Source organism: Rattus norvegicus, chromosome 4 (assembly GCF_021556685.1).
Source record: "Rattus norvegicus strain SHRSP/BbbUtx chromosome 4, alternate assembly SHRSP_T2T, whole genome shotgun sequence".
In the NCBI taxonomy this organism is placed as follows: Eukaryota; Metazoa; Chordata; class Mammalia; order Rodentia; family Muridae; genus Rattus; species Rattus norvegicus.
Genome location: NC_141537.1, coordinates 133,538,322 through 133,560,513, shown reverse-complemented (window position 1 = coordinate 133,560,513; position 22,192 = coordinate 133,538,322). Strand labels below are relative to the sequence as shown.

The window sequence follows — 22,192 nt, the reverse complement described above, 5'->3', positions numbered from 1 at the left end:
AAAACTCTTGCCAAACTAGGGACACGGAGAGGGCTGTCTTTTGTCTCACGGGATGAGTGCCTAGAGTCCAACAGTCATACAAAAGTGATTGATCCGAACCAAAATACCCACGTAAGAAAAATTGGGAGTTTCCTAGGCTGGAGAACGGAGCTGGGAGAAAGCCACCTTCCCAGGGCCTCAGGCTGGCAGAACAAGCTGGGAGTTCTCTTTTTTTCCCCCTTGGCAACATCCTGTTCTGTCTGAAGCTGGCTGGAAGCTGCCTAGCAGAGGGAACGCACGCACGTGAGGGAAATCAGAGCAGAAAGGGTCAGGAACAGATGTGGGCACCGGAGAAGTCATTTCCAAAAAGTAAAGGAGGCTCCCACAGCTGGAGGGGCAGCTCTCCACTTAGTAAGGGATGTGGGATTGAGGATGTGCTGCTGCTTTGTTCTTTCACTCTGCTACTCATTTGTTTTGCCCTTTGCTTGTTTTACTGTCCTTTCTAAATTGTGCCACCTCAGGGGAGAGCCGGTGGCAGTACCTGGCACGCACGGAGCACTCGCTGTAGACATGCTGAACAAATGTGTACAAATACAGTGCAGTTGTGTCCGCCGCGCCTGGCACGTCGTGGGTACCCCCTGCACATCTGTATGGCAAATGATGTGCCTCTGTGAGTGTGGGGGCTGAGCACGTGAGGCTCTGGAAAGCAGGACAGCCAAGGAGGGTTTCTGAGACCACAAAAGCCGTCAGGAAGGCTGGCTAAGGGCTGCGGCGCCCCGCGGGGGCTCTGCCCGCGTGGCGCCTGTGCGCGTGGGGCGCGTGGCACGTGCGCGTGTGCGCGTGGAGCGCGGGGTGTGTGCCCGCGCCGTGCCCCCCGCGTGCTGCCTGGCGTGAGTCACCGCGGGGCTCGCCTTTATAACCGCCGCCAGGCTCGCGATTCGGCAGAGCAGCCGGGCCACGCGTCCCCAACGTCCCGGGTCCCAACGTCCCGGAACGCGTCCCTAACCGCCACCGCCTCCTCGGGACGCCATGGAGGACCCGCGCTGTGCCCCGCTACTGCTACTTTTGCTGCTACCGCTGCTGCTCACACCGCCCGCCGGGGATGCCGCGGTCATCACCGGGGTAAGCTGCCCGCGCACCTGTCGCGCCTGGATGGCCCCAGAGACACCGGGCCCAGGGTGTGTAGGGACCAGGAAGGGCGTGCCCCGTGTGGCGTTCTCTGGGATAGTTCTTTGGCCACTTGGGAATATATGTTCTGCTCCCAGGGCAGGGGACAGCCAGCTCAAGATGGAATTTAAGCAGCCTCAGCTGCTGCCTTCCCCTCCTCTCCCTCCCGCACTCCTCCCGGTTGGTCTGCTGTTCTATTTAGTAGCTCAAAGAAGTTTCTTCCCCAGTGAGAAAGTTATTTTCCAGGAGCTGGAAAAAACTACACCCCCAAATCCGGCCGCTCTTACTAAAATTGGAAAAGACGTACACCTCAAACTCCATGGCTCCGGAGTGGGTCTTACCCTGTGAAATAACTTGGGTCCGGGCCGCGTGTGGGGCTTGGAAAGCAATTGTGGGCTCCTCTTACTGGGTTCTGGAGCAGCCGCTCTTTTATTCTTTACCACCCTCCCCACCCCTCCTCATCGTGAAGTTCTCGTTACATAAATTGTCAAGTTTGACTCCTGATACCTCACTCCTGGGGGCTTAGGAGTAGGCTGTCGCTAGACATTATTTAAACTCACAGAGAGTGTCTTCATCATGCTTAGAAATAGCCCATTCCTTCAAGACTGACGGGTTTCTGTTGGTGGTGGTGGTGGTGGTAGTGGTTTTTCTTGTCTATCTGAAGAATGCGTTCACAGTACAAAATTTCGGAAGACTGTTTTAATAGCCCAGCAGAACCTAGGCTGTTTGTTGTTCTTTTACTCATAAAGGAAAAAAAAATAGTCGGCTAGCATTTTTTTTATTCGACTTACTTATTTAAATCACTTTTAACATCTAAGTACACATTATTGGATTTCAATAGAGATGTAATTGGAACAGCATGCAGGTAATAAAGTAACACGTCACTTAAGAGAAAGGTCATTATGTTGAATAACTAAAGATTGATGTTCTCCGTGTTTCTTAATGTACAGGTTGCATTCTGAAAGCTCTGGGCCTGTGACAGCATTGGGCTATACCCCCATAGATACTTGGTTTTATGCCTTGTGGTATTTATTAGAGTAGAGAGTCTTAAAACCATGTCTATAGCTTCATTGGTAGCCAGTTGGTGTGCATGAACAAACGTTTCTACAGTGTCTTTGTAACACATGGGAATGGAAACATGATTGGGTTGGTTTTTTCCTCCTTCCCCTGCTGGTCCATTCTAAGTATTTCCTAATCCTCTAAGCCCCAAGGTTCCTGGGCAGTGCAAATGTCGTTTTGTTCCACTCAAAGGGGGACACTGTTTGCTTGGCTCTGTGATGGGTTAAGAAGAATGAAGGGTACTAGGAAGCAGCTGTCTAATTAAAAAGATATAAACTTATGCAATTCTTTGTAAATTTCCAACAACTGAAGCTTTGTGTTATGAAATGAAATTTTATCTCATTTCATGTTTACATGCTGGTGGGGTTGGGGGGTTGTGGTACAATCTTGTGGACTCTTTTTTTTTTCTGTTGTTGTTAATTCAATGTTATGAAAAGGGTATTGGAAAACATTTTTTTCTAAAGCAATGTGGCAATAAAACGTAGTTAGATCCCCCTGACAGAAACCATCTGGATTCAAATGAAAAAGTCAGTGATTTATCTAGATATATTGTATACAGGGTGATAAATGTCTAAGTGATTGATTGAATTTTAAAAGATTTTGGCTGGCTTTTTTTTTTTTTTTTTAACGGTCTTAGAAAAAGAGCTCCCGGGGCTTCAGAAGGTAGTCTTGTATATTCGTTATAAACACTGGTCTCTAACATGCAACTTCGAACTTGTTATCTTCATATGATATATATTAAAACCATATTGCAAAAGGTTGTTGTGCAGACCTAACATAGGACTCTGATGGCCATGTTTGCAGGATTTCTGGTGTCCAGACAAAAATTAAAAGGTGGAAATGTTTAAACATCATCTTATTTAAAAAAAAAAAAGCCATCCAAAGTTTTAAAGTTGTGGTTTTTAGCCACTACTTATTTTGAACAACAGACAGATTTCTGCACATGGTTTAAACAAAAGCGTCCCATTCTGTTGTTGTTGTTGTTGTTGTTGTTATTGTTGTTGTTGTTGTTGTTGTTGTTGGCTCTAAGAAGGAGCTATGGTTCTTAAGACAAATTTTCATGGACATCAACGCAGGCTACATGGAAAGTACTCCACAGTGGAGTCTTTGACTCTATATATGGCTGTACGTATCTGCAGTTCGTATGGCCGGGTGTGTCCTTTGAGGGATTATGGCTGCTAATTGCATCTGTGCTGTGTGCCGCGCCTGTCCTCCTCACCTGTTGGACCTCAGGGGCTTGTTCAACTGAGTTTCTAATGTGCACTTCTGTTCATCGTAAGTCAGTCAGTTCCTTTCTGCATATCACTCATGCAAAAGACTAGTAGGATGGGGCAAAAGTCTTGGTCTGTCCCCTCCCATGCCCGGAGAGTTCTTGTTTTGAAAGAGGAAATGGTGAAAATCAGGGTACCAGAGCAGGAAGCGTCCAGCATAAGTACCTGAAAGGGAACGTGACCCATTTCTAGCTGTTATGGTGGTGTCCTTACAGCCCGCACTAGTTTGTTCCATAGAGACCATTTCCACCTTTTCTCTATAAACTGGGCCCCATATATTCAGCAGTTAATAATCATAAAATCATGTGATTTGATTTGTGTAGTTCTGCATGGTTATGTATAGGGCAGGGCTAGCATAAACACAGTCTTCAAATTCAGCCATAAAATGCCAGAAAGAGAGAAGAGAAATGTTGGTCCCCCACCCTCCTGTCCTTCCTCCTTAATCCTGTGTCTCATCATACTGGAGCTCTTTAGTCCATGGAAACATTCTGATCAATGTTGACGGGAGATGTAAATACGCAAATGAAGCTTCCGGTTCTATTTTATTAAAATCTCTACTTAGGATATTTTGTGTGAATGTAGGTTCACATGTTGTGGGGGAGAGTTTCACACACACACAAGTGTGGGCATGTGTGTGGAAGACAAGAGTTAAACTCAGATGCCCTCAAGTGCATCCTTACTTTTTGAGACATAGTTTCTCACACGGCTTTAGGATGCCCCAATTCAGCTAGACTGGTAGGCCACCCCAGCCCCAAGCATCGGCCTGCCTCCATCTGGGATTGCAGGTGCAAGCCGCCATGTCGCTGACTTTTCTTGTCCATTCTGAGGATTGAACGTGTGTCCTTGTGCTTGTGCGGCAAATACTTTACTGGCTGGGCATTTGGATATTTAAAGAGGATTTTCCCTGCTAATTTTAGAGTTCCCTAGCCTGAGCCTTTCCCACCATCTATATTTATCTGTTGGTTCTTTTCCTTTCAGGCTTGCGACAAGGACTCTCAGTGTGGAGGAGGAATGTGCTGCGCTGTCAGTATCTGGGTTAAGAGCATAAGGATCTGCACACCTATGGGCCAAGTGGGAGACAGCTGCCACCCCCTGACTCGGAAAGTTAGTGTCTGCGCTGGGACTCCGGGTGTACCGCTCTGCTGGGCAAGGCCTGTATGACAAAAGGCTTGGCTAGTTCACTTGAAACAGAGATCAGAGGACAGTACAGCGAGGATGCACCTATTTCTTTCTTCTCTCCCCTTCCACTCCAGTGGTCATCTTTATACCATTGCTCTCCTGCCATTAAAAATAACCTTACATCAACACAATTGCTAACATGTGGACAAAGTAGGTATTTTACTGGAATGTGCTTTGTAAAATCAGAGTTCTTAAAAAGACTGTATGCTCAACCAGCTGATGGAGCAGAAGTCAGTCAGCTTTGCTGATTTTGTTTGTTTTTTTTTTCAGACAATCACCAATAACAAACACACTTACTCTTCATGTCTTAAACTCCGTTTTGTTGGTGTTTGTTTTTGAGACAGCTTCTCCTGTTGTCCAGGCTGCCCTTGAACTCCTGATTCTACTTTCTCCACCGCACTTCCCCATTCTCCGCCCCTCACTGAGTGCTGGGTTTGCACCACAGTGCCCAGTTAAAGTTGTGTATTTTGCTTCTGTACCTGTGAAATATGATTTTCATAACTTTTGGAGATCCATGGCATTAAATTTTCTAGTGTGATTGCAGAGCAACTCTATGTCATGATGACCTAAAAAATTTTGGAAAGATTATGTCCCTAAAAGGCAGGCCATGGGCCTTCCAGATCAGGTCAGATGGGGCTTAGAGGTTGTGTTCCTAGGAATTGCAGATTCTCCAACCAGAGGGCTGGTGGGTTTGTATTCCATCAGTAGGTAGATGGGGGAGATTGAAGGTGACCAGACAGTATATGGAACTGCGTCCCTATCCCTCACACAGAAAACATTTAAACACAGTGTGGTGTCAAACAAGTTCTAGGTTGGCAAGTGTCTCTCTCTCTCTTCTTCCTCATTGTTCCAGTCAATAAAATTTGGTCCAGGGGCAACAAGACAAAGGTCCAGGGCAGGTAGACACTATGCTGCTGCTGCTGCTGCTGCTTCTTCTTCTCTTCTTCTTCTTCTTCTTCTTCTTCTTCTTCTTCTTCTTCTTCTTCTTCTTCTTCTTCTTCTTCTTCTTCTTCCTCCTCCTCCTCCTCCTCCTCCTCCTCCTCCTCCTCCTCCTCCTCCTCCTTCTTCTTCTTCTTCTTCTTCTTCTTCTTCTCTCCTCCTCCTCCTCCTCCTCCTCCTCCTCCTCCTCCTCCTCCTCCTCCTCCTCACAGGTACAGGTAGCATAGTTTAGGATCAAATAGAATTCTCTCTCCTGCCTTCTTTTCTTCCCCCTTTGGGTTTGAAGCTATCACAGATACAGACCCTGGGATCCTAACTGTGCCAGACAACACTCCTTATTTTCAGACCCGTTAGGAAATGAACTTCAGTAGACTATTGGTGAGATACACCTCAGCCTGGGGACCCTACTTGGTTGCTGGGGAGCCTGTCTGAAAGCAATATTCATGGCCAGCTTTCCTATGGTTGGTGGCCTTGAGAAATGCTTCCTGTTACATTTGGGCCACTCTTCCTGTGGTTTGACAGTGCAAGATTTCACTTGTCATTTTTTTAAACATGACACCACCTTTTGTTCTTGGACATTCTAAGATACGACTGGTCTTACCATTAGTCGCCTGTCTAATGTTAGGCTTCCCAGGAGCTGGTGAGGCTGGCCCAGCTGCTTTTGTTAACAAATCAGTTTATTTCAGTAAGGAATACTCCTAGCTAATCCTCTTTTGTGCACTGAAGCCATTGTCTCTAAGTAGCTTCCTGTTATCTTTCTGCTTTGGGATTTGTGTGCGTTGTGTATAGAGTTTATTGAGTGTACATTTAAAACATGGCCTTTTCGTATTAATAGTAGTGACTATTATGGGTCAGATGTGAGTATGAGCACCCAGGGAACAGTCTTTTGAAACCTCGGATCCATTCCCAGTGATGTACCTTCTCCAACAAGGTTACACCTCCTAATCCTCCCCAAACATTTCCACCAAGTCTGGCCAAGTGTTCAAATGCATGAGCCTGTGAGGCCCATCACTATCCAAACCAGCACAGACTGCTTCATTCTGTAGGTCAGCAGTGTGAAGGCCATCTGTTTTGCTGAGTAGAAATTTGGCATGTAATTCTAGGTATCAGTTCTTGTTTTCTCTACTTTTTGAAACCATATCTAGGAAACCTACCTGTGCTGATATCCTGATGTGTTTTTCTTGTGTCTTTTTTTTTTTCTCCAGTTTAGAGTTTGTTTAGAGTTCCTTGGATTATTTGACATATTTTGCGGGGATCTTTTCACCAGTTATGCAAAGTTATTCTTGCTATTAAAAGTCACCCGCTATCACAGTGGATCCAAAATCATCTTTATATGTCTAGTAATATTTTGTTGTTATAAAATTAGGTGCCGTTCCAACCCTTGGCATATTCTGTTTTTTAAATCTATTTTTCTTATTCCTGTTTATTTTATAAATTTGATAGTTTACTATATTAGTAGTATTTCTTCTCATTGGAGAATTTATTTTTCTAGTGAGATTTATTCATGTTCTTAGTGATATTATTTACTAAATTCTTTCTCTTCTGTGTAGAGGATTCCCTTAAGCATCTTTTGTAAGCCTGGCTTCATGGCCGTGAGTTCCCTTAATTTATCCTTATCACAGAGGTGCTCACTTGTTTGTTGACTGTGAAGGGCAACCTTGCTGGGTACAACAATCTTAGTTCTTATTTTACTTCAGGACCCAAAATACATCATTCCATGCCCTCCTGGCATTTAGAGTTCCTTCTGAGAAATCTGCCATAAATCTAATATATTTGCCTTAAAATGTTACTTGACATTTCTTTCTAGCAATGTGTAATATTCCTTTTGTCCTATACTTTTAACAGCTCAGCCATGCTATGTCACGATGACCTACTTCTGTGTTTATGTGTGTTTAAGGTTCTAAATGCTTCTTGTACCTACATGTTCATGTCTTCCCCAAGATTTGGTGGGTTTTCTTCTGTTATTTTACTGAGGATGTTTTCTATGCCTTCTCCACTTCAACCTGTAGCTCTTCTCCCTCTCGTGTGCCAGTAATCTGAATATTTGATTTTTTTTAGGGTTCTTTCTGTCTGACAGTAACAATCCAACTGATCTGTTTTCAAGCTGTCATTTCTTCTTGGCCTTGATCTAATCTGTTACTGAGGCTATCAACTGTTTTTATCTGACCTGTAGAGGTTCTTGTTTCCTTGTGACTCCTGTCAGTTCTCCTTCTGATCCTGTGCTGCATGCATTTTTTATTATTCTTTTATTTCTGTTGAGAATGGTTCGTCTGCTGGGATGGGTACCATTTGTGATATTACGTGGCTTTCTTTTGAAAGTGTGTCTTGGGAGGTGTCAGTCCGGGTTTTGATTGATCCACAGCACAGATTGTCTCATTCTTATAATAATCTTCAAAGCTAATTTTCCACCAAGTTTCTTCCTCACAAGACCCCAATGAGGCAAAGCTAAAGTTAGAAAGAGGCTAGCTGAGTGCTCACGTGGGTAGATTGGGGCGGGGCGGGGGCAGTGTAGGGGTAAGGCAGGGAGGGGCTGGACAGGGGCAGGGACTCCCTTGCTATTTTTGGTATTTAAAAAGCAACTTAATTTTGTTTCCATGACTCGAGTTCATGTCAAGTCTGAAAGCAAGTGAGTCAGTCCATCTTTTCCCACTTCTCTGCTTATATTCCTGAAGTTTGTTTTCATGGGAGGCCAAATAAAGAAATCTTTAAAAAATGATTTTATACTAAAAATCAACTGATAAACTGACCAGGCACTCGAAGACAAGGTTTTTGTGCCATGTTCACCTTCCCCCCATTGGGTTGTCTACATGAAATATATTTCTAGAACTCAGTTTTATGACATTTGATGTCAACCCCCACCCCCACCCCCCACGGCCCCGTTTCAGAAATTTTGAGAAGTCATTTTAACGAGCTATTTTCAGGGCCAAGAACTGAAGCTGATAATTGTGGCGAAGAGTAAGTTAATGTGTTCTAGAAAAATAGAGTTCTTCTAGAATGTCCTCAGCTGCATTCAAGATAGGTAAAGAAGGATGTTTTTATAAATATCTCCTGATGTATAGTGTGGTTTCCATTTCTACTCAAGATCAATGATGGTTTCTTAGTAAATTGTAAAACTATAGAGCCTTTTTGGGAAACTCATTCTCCTACTTTGGTTTTGTCCCCAAATCTGTCTTTTGAATCAATAGAACAGTGTTTGAGATGAAGTGAGAGCAGTGGGTGGGGACAGGTAGTTTTGAGGTCAGCCTCCTGCTGTCTCAGGTATATCCATTGACCTGTGGACTTAAAAGTACAGAAGTTTCTACTTCATATTTGGTAATAAAAGGTGGAAAAAAAACAGTGGGACCTTATTGCACATGGCTATAATCTCAGCCCTTGGGACCCCGAGTTTCTATTCCATTTGATGAATATAATTTATACCTGAACATTTTTGTTTCCTTGTTTTTCACTTTAAAGAGGTGTTCTCTGATCTCACCTTAAATTTGTTCCAGCTTCTGGTTTGTTTGTCCAAGGACTAAACATAGACCTTTCTCCCCCTGAGCTACACACCCAGCTCCAGTCCACTTTGTATATGTGTCTGTCTTTAATATTTGTTTATATAGGTGTGTGTGCGCATGTGTGTGCACCTGCATGGACATGTTGAGGCCAGGGATCGATGTTGCTATCTTCCTCATTAACTTCCCATCTCATTTTTTGAGACGTGGTCTTTCACCGGATCTGGAGCTCCTGGCTTAGGCAGGTTGACTGGCAGGTGTTTACCAGTCATCCAGCTGTTTCCAACTCGCTGGGATTACAGATGTGCAGTGTGCCTGGCTTTCCTGTGGATGCTGGGATGAGAGTCAGGTTCGAGCTTACACAATGGGCACTTAACTGGTAGCTATTTCCTCACCCCACCCACTTTTATATAAACATAATTTTCTTCCTTTCCTTTCTTTTTTTCCTTTTCACTCTCTCTTCCTCTCTGTCTTTTTCTCTATTTTTCTTTCATTTTTCAAAGGTCACTCACTATATAGAATTTGCAACCTTCGACCTCCTGAATATTGAGATTACAGTGAGTAACTTACTAAAAAATTTTTGAAGATGTAAAACTTAGTCATTCTCCTTCTGAAGCCAGTGTATGACTAAACACTGTGAATACAATGTAAGCATGTGCCTTTTTTTTTTCCCAAAAGGCTTTAAGGGTATGATAACTAAGGGGCCTTAACAGTTTAGTAAAAGGTGGTTAGAGAGAAGATACTGTGTGGTTTTCTCATTCTTCCTAACGTGGACATCAAGAGTCACTGGTACAGTGATCTCTTGGCACAGTTCAGAGCTGTGGCTACAGGTTCAAGTCCACTGTGTCTCACAGACAGAAACAGTGCAGCTTGACCCAGGGCTCTCAACCTCCACTCTATGCCTAGTTTCTCCAGTTGGTGGCATCTCGCAAAACTGGAGGACAATTCAGCAACAGGCAATTGTGCAGTCAGCGTCAGCTCCCACTCTCCCTCCTTCCTTCCCTGGCCCGTGTGTGTGTGTGTGTGTGTGTGTGTGTGTGTGTGTGTGTGTGTGTGTGTGTGTGAGAGAGAGAGAGAGAGAGATGTGTGTGTGTGTGAGATGTGTGTGTGTGTGTGTGAGAGAGAGAGAGAGAGAGAGATGTGTGTGTGTGTGAGATGTGTGTGTGTGTGTGTGTGTGTGAGAGAGAGAGAGAGAGAGATGTGTGTGTGTGTGAGATGTGTGTGTGTGTGTGTGTGCACGCATGGGCATGCATGCAGGGGCTCTCGTGTTTTCCTGGAGCTTGAAGGTAGGATTTCACCCCTTAGGCGAGCACTCTGCCAGCGAGCTATATCTTCAGCCACACTTTTTCCTTGTATTTTGAGATAGGTTCTCACTAAGTGGTCCAGGCTGGCCTCGAACTCACAATCCTCCTGCCTCCGTCCCCCCACCCTCAGTAGCTAGGGATTTACAGGTTTGTGTTTCAGTCCCCCCCACCCCCCTTAGAAGTACTCCAAGTAAGAAAGAACCATGTTCCGTCCTGATGAGTTTAGAATTTGCTGTTTGCAGTTGTAGGCTGTAAGAAGCTGGTGTTCCCCTGATTCTAAAGCAAGCCACCAGGTTTGGACTAGTGGTTAGAATTCCCACCGATGGAAACATTTCATCACTCCATTGATACCAGTTTGCTTCACTTTGTGAGGCTTCTGAACCTAGAAGTGAATGGATGATTTCAGAACTCGCGCTGTTTGCGGCTAGGGACTTACCGATGGAAAGGAAGAGAGAACTGCTTTGACCTTGACCTGCTTGGAAAGGATGCTTGGAAGGAGAAATGCTGATTGGGTCTTGGTTTGCATGAGAAAAGGCAAGCACCAGGAGGAGGGCCCAGCAGCTCAGAGAGGTGGGTGTAGCCTGCTGTTCCTGCAAAGGGCCTTTCCTTTCTGGTTCCTCCTTGTATCCTTCAGTACCTAGAACGGGACAGCATATCCGCTTGAAACCTGTTTCCTGTGTCCTGTGCACTAACCCTTGGATAGGTTATATTTGACTATTTTACCCTTGCCTAGGACAAGCACAGTCCTTGACTCTGGCTGCCAGCTTTAGTTATTCGTTTCCACGAGCATTTTGAGCTAGCCCACTGTCTACTGAGAGGGCTCTCCTGGACTTTTAGGGCTTTGGCAGCATTTCCAGCATCTATTCACTGAATGTGAATAGCATCCTCCAATCCCAGCTGTGACAAACACAACTGGCTGGGTATTGCCCTATGGAGGGAATCACCCCTGCTAATTGAGAACTGCTGGTCCATTTTGGACTTCAAGGCTTGCCTCAGAGGAGTGTGGCAAAAATCTCAGCATCAAAGTAGATGGTCACATCGCACACTGCCCAAGTTGTCTAAGCTGACCCAGCTATGCTCACCTGTCTGATGTGTTCTGGTTGATAGGCTTCTCCCCACTGCATCAGCCCAGCAGCCTTGACTCACTCAATGGCAGAATCATTCTGAGCATACCATCTGCCCCAGCCCTACGGGCAGCATGGCTGTGTGTTGATGCCATGTTTAGCCCCTTGGAATAGCCACTCATCAAAAAGGCACAAGGCCCCAGGGGAACTGGCTGAGCCCTGCTCTGCCTGGTGACCATACCACAAGCCCTGCCTTCTATGATTTCTCTGACATCCTTTGTGTTTATTGATACCAATCATCTCCCTGACCCATCCAGAGTCATGTTGCAAATGGAAGGCAGGAAAGAAGAAGGGCGAAGAGAAGAAAGAGGAAGAAGGAGGTAAGAAGAATGAAAGGGCGTGGACCTGCCAAGGCGTATGCCTAGGCCACCTGGCCTTTACCTTGTGCATGAGAATTAGGTCTGCCCTCTTAGAGCAACCCAAGAGTGAGGTCAGAACGTCTTTTGCAGAATGTTTTGTCTGAAGACAGCTGTTTGCTTTTTTTTTTTTTTAATGTGTAAAAGAAATCTATTTTGAAAGCTTCTGGGTAATTCTGGGGTGGCTTCCTTTGATAGGACAGACTAGAAATACAGAGAATGACAGCTAAAAGCATTTGAAGTTGAAAACAGGAGGTTTGTATTCTTTGACAAGGAGCCCTAAGAGTTAATCTGTCTGTCTGTCTGTCTCTCTTTCTCTGTCTCTGTCTCTCTCTCCCCACTCTCTCCCTCTCCCTCTCCCCCTCCCTCTCTCTCCTACCCTCGCTCTCTCATCTTGCCCAGGCTGCTCTCAAATTCATGATCCTCCCTGTTCAGTGACCTGAATGCTGTGGCCACAGGACTGAGCCATGCAACCTGGCTAGGGTATTAGCTGAGCTAGGGGCCCTGTACCTACAGGGCAGGGTAGGTTTCCTGTCTCTGTTTTAGAACATTGGAAAGCACACATATTTTTAGTGCTAGCTATACCAGTTGACATGCCTCAATCCAGGGACTGAAACTGAGAAGTGGCTTTGGGCATGAGGCAGGCTTTGCTTCTGGGTCAGCTTCTGGCCCAGTCCAGGTCTTCTAACCGAGCTTGTCTTTCCCATGGATTCTCTCTAAACATTCTCATGGTCTAACTTTGGTGGCTGTGTGTAAATACTTGATCTTGCATAGTCCTGACTGGCTGTGGATTCACACTTGTGCATGGAGTACATGTGGTTCTGTCTAGGCTTGGCTTTCCCTACGGGGCTTCCATAGCAAGACGCTAAAAAAAGAGAGGCTAGGGAGATGGCTCATTCAGTAACATGCTTGCTACACACGCATAAAGCCCTGGACTCTGTCCCCCAAAACCTCAGTACAAAAGCCACATGCAGCGGTGAGCATCTGTAATCTCAGCACTGGGGAGGCTGCAAGTGGATCCTGGGGCTCAGTGGTCAACCAGCCTAGTGGAATCAGCCATTCCAGCTTTGTTAAGAGACCCTGTCTCAAAAAGGGGAAGAGTGATGGAGGAAAGAAGGCATTCGGCATCCAGCTCAGCCCTCCAGTGGACTCTGCATGAATGTATGTCTGCACACCACATGTGTGTGTGTGTGCACCATACACATGCACACACATACCACACACACACACACCCCACACATACCACACACCACACATATACCACACACCACACACATAACACACACACACGCACACACACATGCACACACACCACACATATACCACACACCACACACCACACCCACCCACACGCACACACACATGCACACACACACACACTAAACACCGATATGAGAAAATGCAGAAGGCATAAAGACTATTTCTTTTCCATCTGTAACCAAGCCTTCAGCTCCAGATGTGTGAACTTGGGCGGTGGTCTCCTCCCTGCGCTTCCAAAACAAGTGTGAGTCTGTATTTGAAATCTTCACAAGCTGATGGCAGGGATGGGGGCAGGATGGATACACACACACACACACACACACACACACACACACACACCACACATACCACACACCACACACCACACATATACCACACACACACACACACCACACATACCACACACACCACACACCACACATATACCACACACACACACACACACACACTACACATATACCACACACCACACATATACCACACACACACACACACACACACACCACACATACCACACACCACACATATACCACACCACACACACACACACACACACACACACATACACACACACACTAACGGCTTTGTATATTGTCTATTGAGCGGTAATACAGATTAGGATCCAATTATCCTCAAAATGGCTTCATTTGTTTTAATTTTCATTTTGTCTGAGTGCTGGACAGATGGCTCTACTGGTAAGTGCTTGTTCTGCAAGAAGAAAAGACCTGAGTTCAAATCCCCAGTACACACATAAAAAGCCAAGCAAGGGTGCTCATGCCTGTGACCCCAGTACTTGGGGGGCAGAGACAGGTGTACCCCAGGAGATCACTGGCCTGCCAACCTAGTTGAAACAGCAATTGTATGGTTCAGTAAAAGACCCTGAAAATAAGATGTCCAGAGATAGTGGAAGATCGACTTCCTGCTCTGGCTTCTGCCTTCATGTGCAAGGGGTTGACCCGCACACTCAGGTGCATGTGTCATACATGCACACACATTACGCACTAAACCAACAGGTAAAGTAAAAGGTCATCTCTTTCTGACTTGGCCCCTTTTCTCTTTCAGGTTCCATTTTGGGGGCGGAGGATGCACCACACTTGTCCCTGCCTGCCAGGTTTGGCATGTTTAAGGACTTCTTTCAACCGTTTTATTTGTTTGGCCCGGAAGTGATCACTCTGAAGCAGGAGCTGGAAATGTGAACCTCTACTCACTGAACAATGTCTGTCAAGTCTCGCTTGTAATTGTGTCAAAGAATATGCCAGAAAGAAATGTTCTCCCTTCCTCTCCACTTTTCAAGAAACATTCCTATCTTTGATTTTTTTTAAAAGTGGCCTTTTTCTTTTTTTTCGTTTTTCTTTCTTTTTTTTTTAAGGAGAGTTTTCATTTTTGGAGAGATTTATAAAGTGCAAGGCTTTCTGGAATGGCTTCTCATTTCCCTATTTATGTTTTGCCTTGACATTTTTTTGAAGACCAACAACAACCATTTCCACAAATAGAGTAAGAGTGAACGTCTGTTGCAGAAACTCCCTTTTGCCCTGCCTCCCCTCTGCCAGTCCTGCCCAGTGTCCAGACAGACACACCCTTACTCTTGAAACATTCTGACGATCCTCACCTCAGGCTAGCGTTGTGGGGCCTCTCCCCTCCCTGGCTGGCCGGTAGACCCACTGAAGAGGCATTTGAACCAGTCCGTCCAGGCAGTTCACTGGGGCAGACATTCGGAGTGCCCCAAGAACTTTCCTGAACCCATCTGGCCCACCGGCTTTCAGTTCCACTGGTTAACTGGTGGGAGGACAAAATTAATGGGATACTGAAGGAGTCTGGTCTATTTTTCTAGATGTGTTTTAGTAAAAGACATTTTCTCCTTAGTGGAATATTACATGTCTTTTTTTTTTTTTTTCAGCCTGCTTTTTTTTTTGAAGTTTTCTTGTTGGAGACATTTTAAAGAATGTCACTTGAGGAAGCGTTGGTTTTCATCTGGCATGACAGGAATCATTTTAAAAAATCGGTGTTAAGTTATAATTTAAACTCTTATTTGTAACCCAAAGGTTTATTGCAATGGATTTCCTGATATCCTGCCATTTGTACTGGTATCAATATTTCTATGTAAAAAATTCTGTATCAGAATAATGACGATACTGTATATCCTTTGATTTATTTTGATATTATATCCTTATTTTTGTCACGGCTGTCACCAGTTTTTATTACAAGCGGATTTCTATATAGCCCTCATCCTAAAGTCGGCAGATACCCCAAGCTGGTGAAATCACCCCAACAGTACATGCATTTTCATCTCGCATCCAGGAGAGCTGTGTTTGTGTGGATTTCAAGGTAGTACAAAAAGTAATAAGTAAACCATGTGTATCCGTTAAAAAAAAAAAAAAAAAAAAAAAAAAACCTTTAGAGAGCGAAGGCAAGCGAGACACCCGGAAGTGACTATTAGCGGGAATGGACCCGTAGGCTTGCCCTGGGAAATCCGATGGAGCATGGAGCGTATGTAATGCTTGGCGTGGCATGAGTTAGGCTCTAACTGCACAGTGGTGCCAATATGGTCTGACCTTGAACAACTCACAAAGTGTTGTCAACCCATATTGTGTCACAAATAAACATCTGAAACCTCAAGTTTAACTGACTACACATTTGCCACGCCCACCCACCCCGTGTTCCCCAAAGTGTATGCCTGCGGTCCGCTCTGGTCAGTCGTTCAGTTAGGGGTCGCACAAGTACTGATGTCTGGTACAATAGTACGGGATCTGGGGATATTAATCACCGTCGCTGCTTGGAGAAGTGGTCTCCATTTATGCTGCAAGAAAACAAAATGAATGTCAACAAGGGGAATTATGGGAAAGAAATGGGCGTGTCAGTAATCTGGCTAAAGTTATTTCACATATCACCCAAGAGATTTGCCAATAAGTGGCAACATGTAGTTTTAATCTTAATTTTCACCAGAATTAAAAGCCACAACTCTTATACAATCTTGCTCTTACACCAGTCCAGTTTAAAGGTTCATACATAAGGGGACAGACAGAGTGTCAGGTGCCCAGCCAAGAGGACCAAATACAGCAGGGCTGGGTAGCCATTACCACCTGCAGCCCCAGTGCCTTGGTGTTTGCTCTCTCTCCCTCTGCTCATTAATTTTCCTATGTTTAGCATCACATACTATTTGGAGATTAATTGCTTTCAAAACTCACCTTCCAAATAACTTTTTCACAAACCTTATAATCATATTTCTCAAACGTTATATTTCCTTAAGTATTACGTGTAAGAGAGACTGCGCATGTGTGGGGGGAGGGGTGCCAAGGCACACCTGTGGAGGTCACAGGTGTGTGTATGGGGAGCAAACTCAGGTGGTCAGGTTTACCCAGCAAATGCTTTAACAGTCTAGACCATCTACCCAGCCCTCAGAGGTTGTCTGGGACATTCTTATGTGACTCGATAGGTCTATGCCCTGGCAATTGCATCATCAGCTCCCAAGATGACCCTTCATAATGTCTGGGATGCCCTAATCCTGAAACTCTACAAGGTAAGGCATGGTAAGGATTTCCGGGTGGAAAAAAAAAAAAAAAAAAAAAAAAGCCCGGTCTACTTCTGGTAAATCTATGGTGTGAGTTTTCTTAAGTCAAAAGCGGCAGAACTAGCCAATAGCTATAGTAACCAAACTCAAGCGACCTTTCCACCTTTCGTTTTCTGTCAGCTTTCATGGACAGCATTAAGGTTTGCATGGGAAATGTCCTGCACAATGGCCACTGTGAGGATTTATATCCTGGCCACCTCCCACCTGTTGTCTTTCTGATTCCCTGCTCTAGGTGCGATGTGACCTGCAGCTTCTGACTTCTGCAGCCAGGCCCTCTCCTCACGGAGTTCTTGGGGTTCACCCTCCCCAATCCTGCTTACTCTGTGTTGGCTGTGTCGCACCCTGTAGTAGAATTCCAGTATCCTGCCCTAGCTCTGAAAGCTGGTAGTGTCGTCAGACATTGTCATTGTCATCATCTTCTGGAGGTAGCAGGTAGAGATGAGAACCTGTGCTTTAGTCCAAAGCTCTTTTGTGTCTACTTGATATTTTTTTTAGATAGAAACTCTGGTTTTATTGTCAGTTTTATTTATTTATTTTTGTCAACTGCAAGATGAACCTGCAGGAACATGAATATTCCAATATTCCAGTCGCAACAGAAATAGTAACTTCCCGGGCTTTTCTTATTCTGAGTCTCTGATTTCTCAATGATGTTCCGCCAAATAACAAGAGCAATGCAACAGTAACTGAGTTTACTGTTATCAATGGCACCTTCTTCACAGTCCTTACAGATCGGATAAGGTTCAGTAGTTGAGATTTGATTCCTGGCTCCTCTCCAAATCTACCGATCCCCCGGTCTGTTCCTCAGCCAATGTTCTTGAGGAAGCACTCCTCGTGCAGCACAGAGGTGGTGTTTACGCACAGCAGGGCCGCCTGCATCAGGGAGTACAATGTGAAGGCAATAGTTACTTCAAACTGTCCCCAGGCCCCACTGACTTTTTCCCGGATACCGACCAGGATGTGGCACTGCCACTGCCCGCATCCAGCTACCTCTTGGTATTTTTTAACTAAACATTTTACCTCCTCCTCAAAAGGTAAAACACTCATGAAAGTTAACCCTTTGCAGACCGTGGAGACAGCTCAGTTGGTCAAGGACTTGAGCAAAGCTAACGATCTGAGTATACTCCAGAAATCACATAAAAAGTAGGAAGTGGCAGCAAATGCCAACAGCAGTCCCAGAGCTGGCACGGAGGAGACAGTGTCCTGGGGTTTGCAAACCAGTCATCCGTGTGGCTTTGGCGAGCTTTAGGTTCAGTGAGAGATCCTGTCTCAAAAACTAAGGTGGAGAGAAATTAAGGAAGACACCAGAGGTCCACCTCTGACCTGCACCCTGAAACACACATGCCTGTGAACATATACATACATATATGTACACACAGACATAGGAGGAAGTTACAAAGGGCGATATCAAAGGAAACAATACATCCAAAGCAGTACAAAGGCACAGTTAGATGCTCTTAGCTTGTCACTTGTGGGTCAGTGCAGAAGCAAGAGGCCCAGTGACACTCAACACTAAGGAATGATTTAGCCACTAGGCCATACTGCTAATCAAGCTTCCACAGTTGTTTAAATTCATATGTTTATCTTTTTTTATTTAAAATACAAGTAATCTGTGTGCGTGGTGGTGGGGGTTCTACTGAAGAAATTCAAGTAAACTTGGAGAAAACTCTTTTATTAAGTTAGGTTTGAGTAACTATTGAGAAGTTTCCCGGATTGCATTCCTCTGCACAGATTAATGCTGGCATGAGTGTGTTTGGCTCATTTAAAACACACAACTGAATCAACAAAACAGGTTTTTAACAAAACTTTTTACTATGGAAATTTTAATCATGCCTGTTCTTTTCGTTTGTTTGTTTGTTTGTTTGTTTTTTTTCAAGACATGGTTTCTCTGTGTAGGCCTGGCTGTCTTTAAACTCACTCTGTAGTCCAGGCTGGCCTCAAACTCAGAGATCTACTTGCCTCTGGCTGCCGAGGGCTGGGATTAAAAGTGCTGGCCACCATCGCCCAGCAAACACAGACTTTCTTAAGAGCAGGGGTTGAGGAGATGGCTCAGAAGAAAAAGGCACCACTCTCCCAACAAAAGCCTAATGGCCTGAGTTCAATCCCTGATACCTTCCTGAAAATGTGGTAAATGAGGTCAAAGGGCTTTCACTGGTCAGTTTCATGTCATCCGAAAGGAGGAGACCTCAGTCTAGAAAATGCCTCCGTAAGATCTGGCCATAAGCCTTTTCTTAATTAGTGATTGATAAGTGAGGGCCCAGCCCATTTTAGAAGGTGTCATCCTTGGGCCGGTGGTCCTGGGTTTCATAAGAAAGCAGGCAGAGCACACAGTGGTGAGCTAGTAAGCAGCACCCCTCCATTGGCTCCTGCCTCCAGGTTCCTGCCCTATTTGAGTTCCTGCCCTGACTTCCTTTGATAATGAACAATGATGTGGAAGTTTAAACTAAAACAAACCCCTCCTTCCAAACTCGCCTTGTTCACGGTGTTTTGTCACAGTCATGGGAACCCTAACTAAGACAGGGGTTTTTACTAAAGAGCAAACTTGGGTCCTCCTAATGTCTCCTCTCCTCCAGCTTCCTGCGTTACCCTGCGATTGTTCCCTCTCGTCATCATATCTACCAAGGTACAGTGCAGCCAAAAGGTGCTCCTCAAACATGTGATGCCTAACAAGTATTGTTTGCTACGTTTTTATGGGAATATAGAAATAAATTATTAGTCCTCTGCACACAAATGTTATTCTCTATCACACAAATGTTATTTTTTTTTTCTTTCATTAAGAGCTGAGAAACCTATGGCTAGACGAAGAGACCTGTAGATTATAGCCGTCCTCTACAGGTCATTGTTCCCCTATTCAGAGACCGTTTACTGGCTAAGAGTGATTGTGTGACTTAAATTCAGAGCAGCAGCGGAAAGGAGCAGATGTGATCTCCTTTACTTTACTAAGAGAAAATTGAGCTTCCTCTCCAACAGAAAGAGAGATGAGTGCATTTGGCATGAGGCCCGGCAGTGAAGGACCTGGGGAAGCTGGTTGAGTTGACTTAGCAGCCAGAACCCCTGGGGCCTCCTGAAGCACACACCCTCAACGCAGGAAGAAGCCCTCGAGTGGGTCTTATTTGGAGTCATCTTGGTAGACAACTCCATCTTCTCTTTCCTAATCACTAAGCTGAGTATTCCTTTCTAAGGGGTTATCATTTTGTTACATTTTAAACTTCAGGGTGTAACCTTTTAAAATTACTGTAGGGTGCTGGGGAGATGGCTCAGTGCTTAAGAGCACTCTTCCAGAGGACCTTGGCTTCCATGGGTGCCTGACGTACGTACACATGGAACACGGTCATGCGTGCAGACAAAGTAACAATAAAACAAAGATAAATAAATCATTATAAATAAATGAATGAATGAATGAATGAATGAATGAATAAATACAACAATGCCCGCCAGGTATAGTGGCACGTAGCACTCAGGAGCTAGAGGCTAGAAAATGGAGAGTTCAAGGTCTTGTTACATAGTTTGAGGCCGAGGCTACTTAGGTAGCATTTGTAGACAGGCTCTACCTGGTCTCAAAACCAAAATTTAAAAATAAAGGTGCTCATTTTGTAGTGGTAGTCCTTCAGAAAGCGGGGTCAACCCCACACTGACCTCAGGTTGGTTTGGGTGTTGAGACTGATGGCAGGCCAAACCCAAAGGGGATGTACCCAGCTTTTCTGTGGGTCCATGGTGACAGCCAAATAGGCACACACTGGCAACAAGGACAGGAGGTCTTAGTCATTAATGTGGCCAAGAGGTAAAAGTGGGGCTGAAGATCCTGTGTAGTTGAACCAGTTTAGGCTTATCCCTGACTAGCTTAAAAATAAATGAGCCTCAGACTTTGGTTATTTTATTTGATTTTGACATTTAAGGGAGTAATCTCTAATCTACTTTTCTAACTGCTACACTGGTTTCCTCCCCAGCAGTGCTCCCAAATGCATGCTGTTTCTCCTGGCCAGGTGCTCATGGTACCTCTCCTCTAGTAGTGTCTTCTCCTCTCTCTCTCTTTTCATGGTCTCTCCTTTCGATTCTCCACCCCAAACCAGGTAACTCAAAACCTATCAATCTCTAATCCCTCAGTAATCAGTCAGGTGTAGCCAATTTTATTTAACCAATAGTTTTAAATTATGGAACAAGGTTTGCACAACAAAAGCTTATAAATGTGAGCATCCACCAAGAGTACAGAATTTAGCATTACAATACATAGCAACAGACCAGGCCTCAACAGTCCTGTCCGGGTTGTTTAGCTCAGGGATGAAACCAGAATGGAGAAGAGGACATGGCTGGAGGGTCAGTGTTCAGAGGTCAGAAAAGAGTGCCACCTCCTGTAGTCTAAGAATGTTCAAACTATGGAGGACTCGGCCTACATGCATTTCCTCCTCACAGAAACTCAGGTACTTTGATCATGATCACACCGGGATGGAAAAAGAACACAAAGACTGTGCGTCTGTCTGTCTTGCAGCTAGAGTCCAAAGCCAGAAACATGTCAGATGCCCACAGACTAAGAAATGTATGTGGGAAGGGGAGGAGAGAAGGGGTGTCAGAGAGTCACAAAACAACTGTACATTTTCTCATGGTGTTTAAGTGGATTTAATTCTTTCCAAGAAGTGCTGTGGGGGCGGGGGAAGGTTGAAGAAACCAACTTTAAATGATAAACTTTTGGTGAGCAACAATAGCAAAGGTAGCAAACCCCTGGTGGCAGACGAATGGCTTTATGCAATTGTGTTCCTTTAGTAGAAACAGGTTATTAAATACATACCTACCGCTACTTAATTCTAATATCTTTGCAAGCCTTATAATGCAACTTAACAAATTTTCTTTCAAAAATCTTTTGTCAGACCACACATGTCGCCGTACTCATAAAAGATTAGAACAATTATGCAAATGGCATTCTAGAAATAGCTCTGGGTATCCCATAATTCCTCAAGATAGATATGCAAATGAAACTGATCTCCACTGTGCGCTTAAAGAATTACACATGGCCCAATTACACTCTCCATGCCACTTCGCTGAAAGCAAGCTTGCAGTGGCAAGCCTTTCTCCTTCTGCCCAGCACATGGCCACACTTACACAATAGTCAGGAACAATCGGGGGGTGGGGGGAAGGAGGGCGCATAGAATATTAAATGGAGGTAGGGGTCATCATCTTGTGCATTTCAAATTAAATTACCCCCCAGGTCCGGGGGTGGAGCCTTAGCCCTGTGCTTGCCCCACAAGCCCTCTACCACTGAGGTAAAACCCCAAGTGCTGCTATAGATTTTCTTTTCTCCTCTCCCTTCAATTTGCTCTCTAGCCCTTGCTCTCCATCTCTGTCTCTGTTTGTGTGTCTGTCTCTGTGTGGTGTAGTGTATGTGAGCAGATGTATGTGTGCAGTCAGAGGCCACAGTTTATCCAGTGTCTTCCTCAATCACTCTTTCATTTAATTTGGCACAGGGTCTCTCAGTAACCTGGAGCTCGCCCATTCATCTAGACTGG

At 44.8% G+C, this 22,192-nt stretch overlaps 1 protein-coding gene and 1 pseudogene across 3 annotated transcripts; one reads left to right on the top strand and one right to left on the bottom strand.

Annotated features, from left to right (window-relative positions):
* The first annotated feature begins 237 nt into the window (after nucleotides 1-237).
* On the top strand, nucleotides 238-15,745 carry Prok2 (prokineticin 2). 3 transcript variants are annotated; one of them, XM_087655816.1, is made up of 5 exons: nucleotides 238-1,101; nucleotides 4,455-4,580; nucleotides 10,818-10,959; nucleotides 11,771-11,833; nucleotides 14,192-15,308. In XM_087655816.1, exons 1-5 carry the CDS (start codon nucleotides 1,009-1,011, stop codon nucleotides 14,323-14,325), a joined length of 558 nt encoding a protein of 185 aa, XP_087511942.1. In that variant the 5' UTR covers nucleotides 238-1,008; the 3' UTR covers nucleotides 14,326-15,308.
* On the bottom strand, nucleotides 17,190-17,684 carry Ier3ip1-ps1 (immediate early response 3 interacting protein 1, pseudogene 1; annotated as a pseudogene).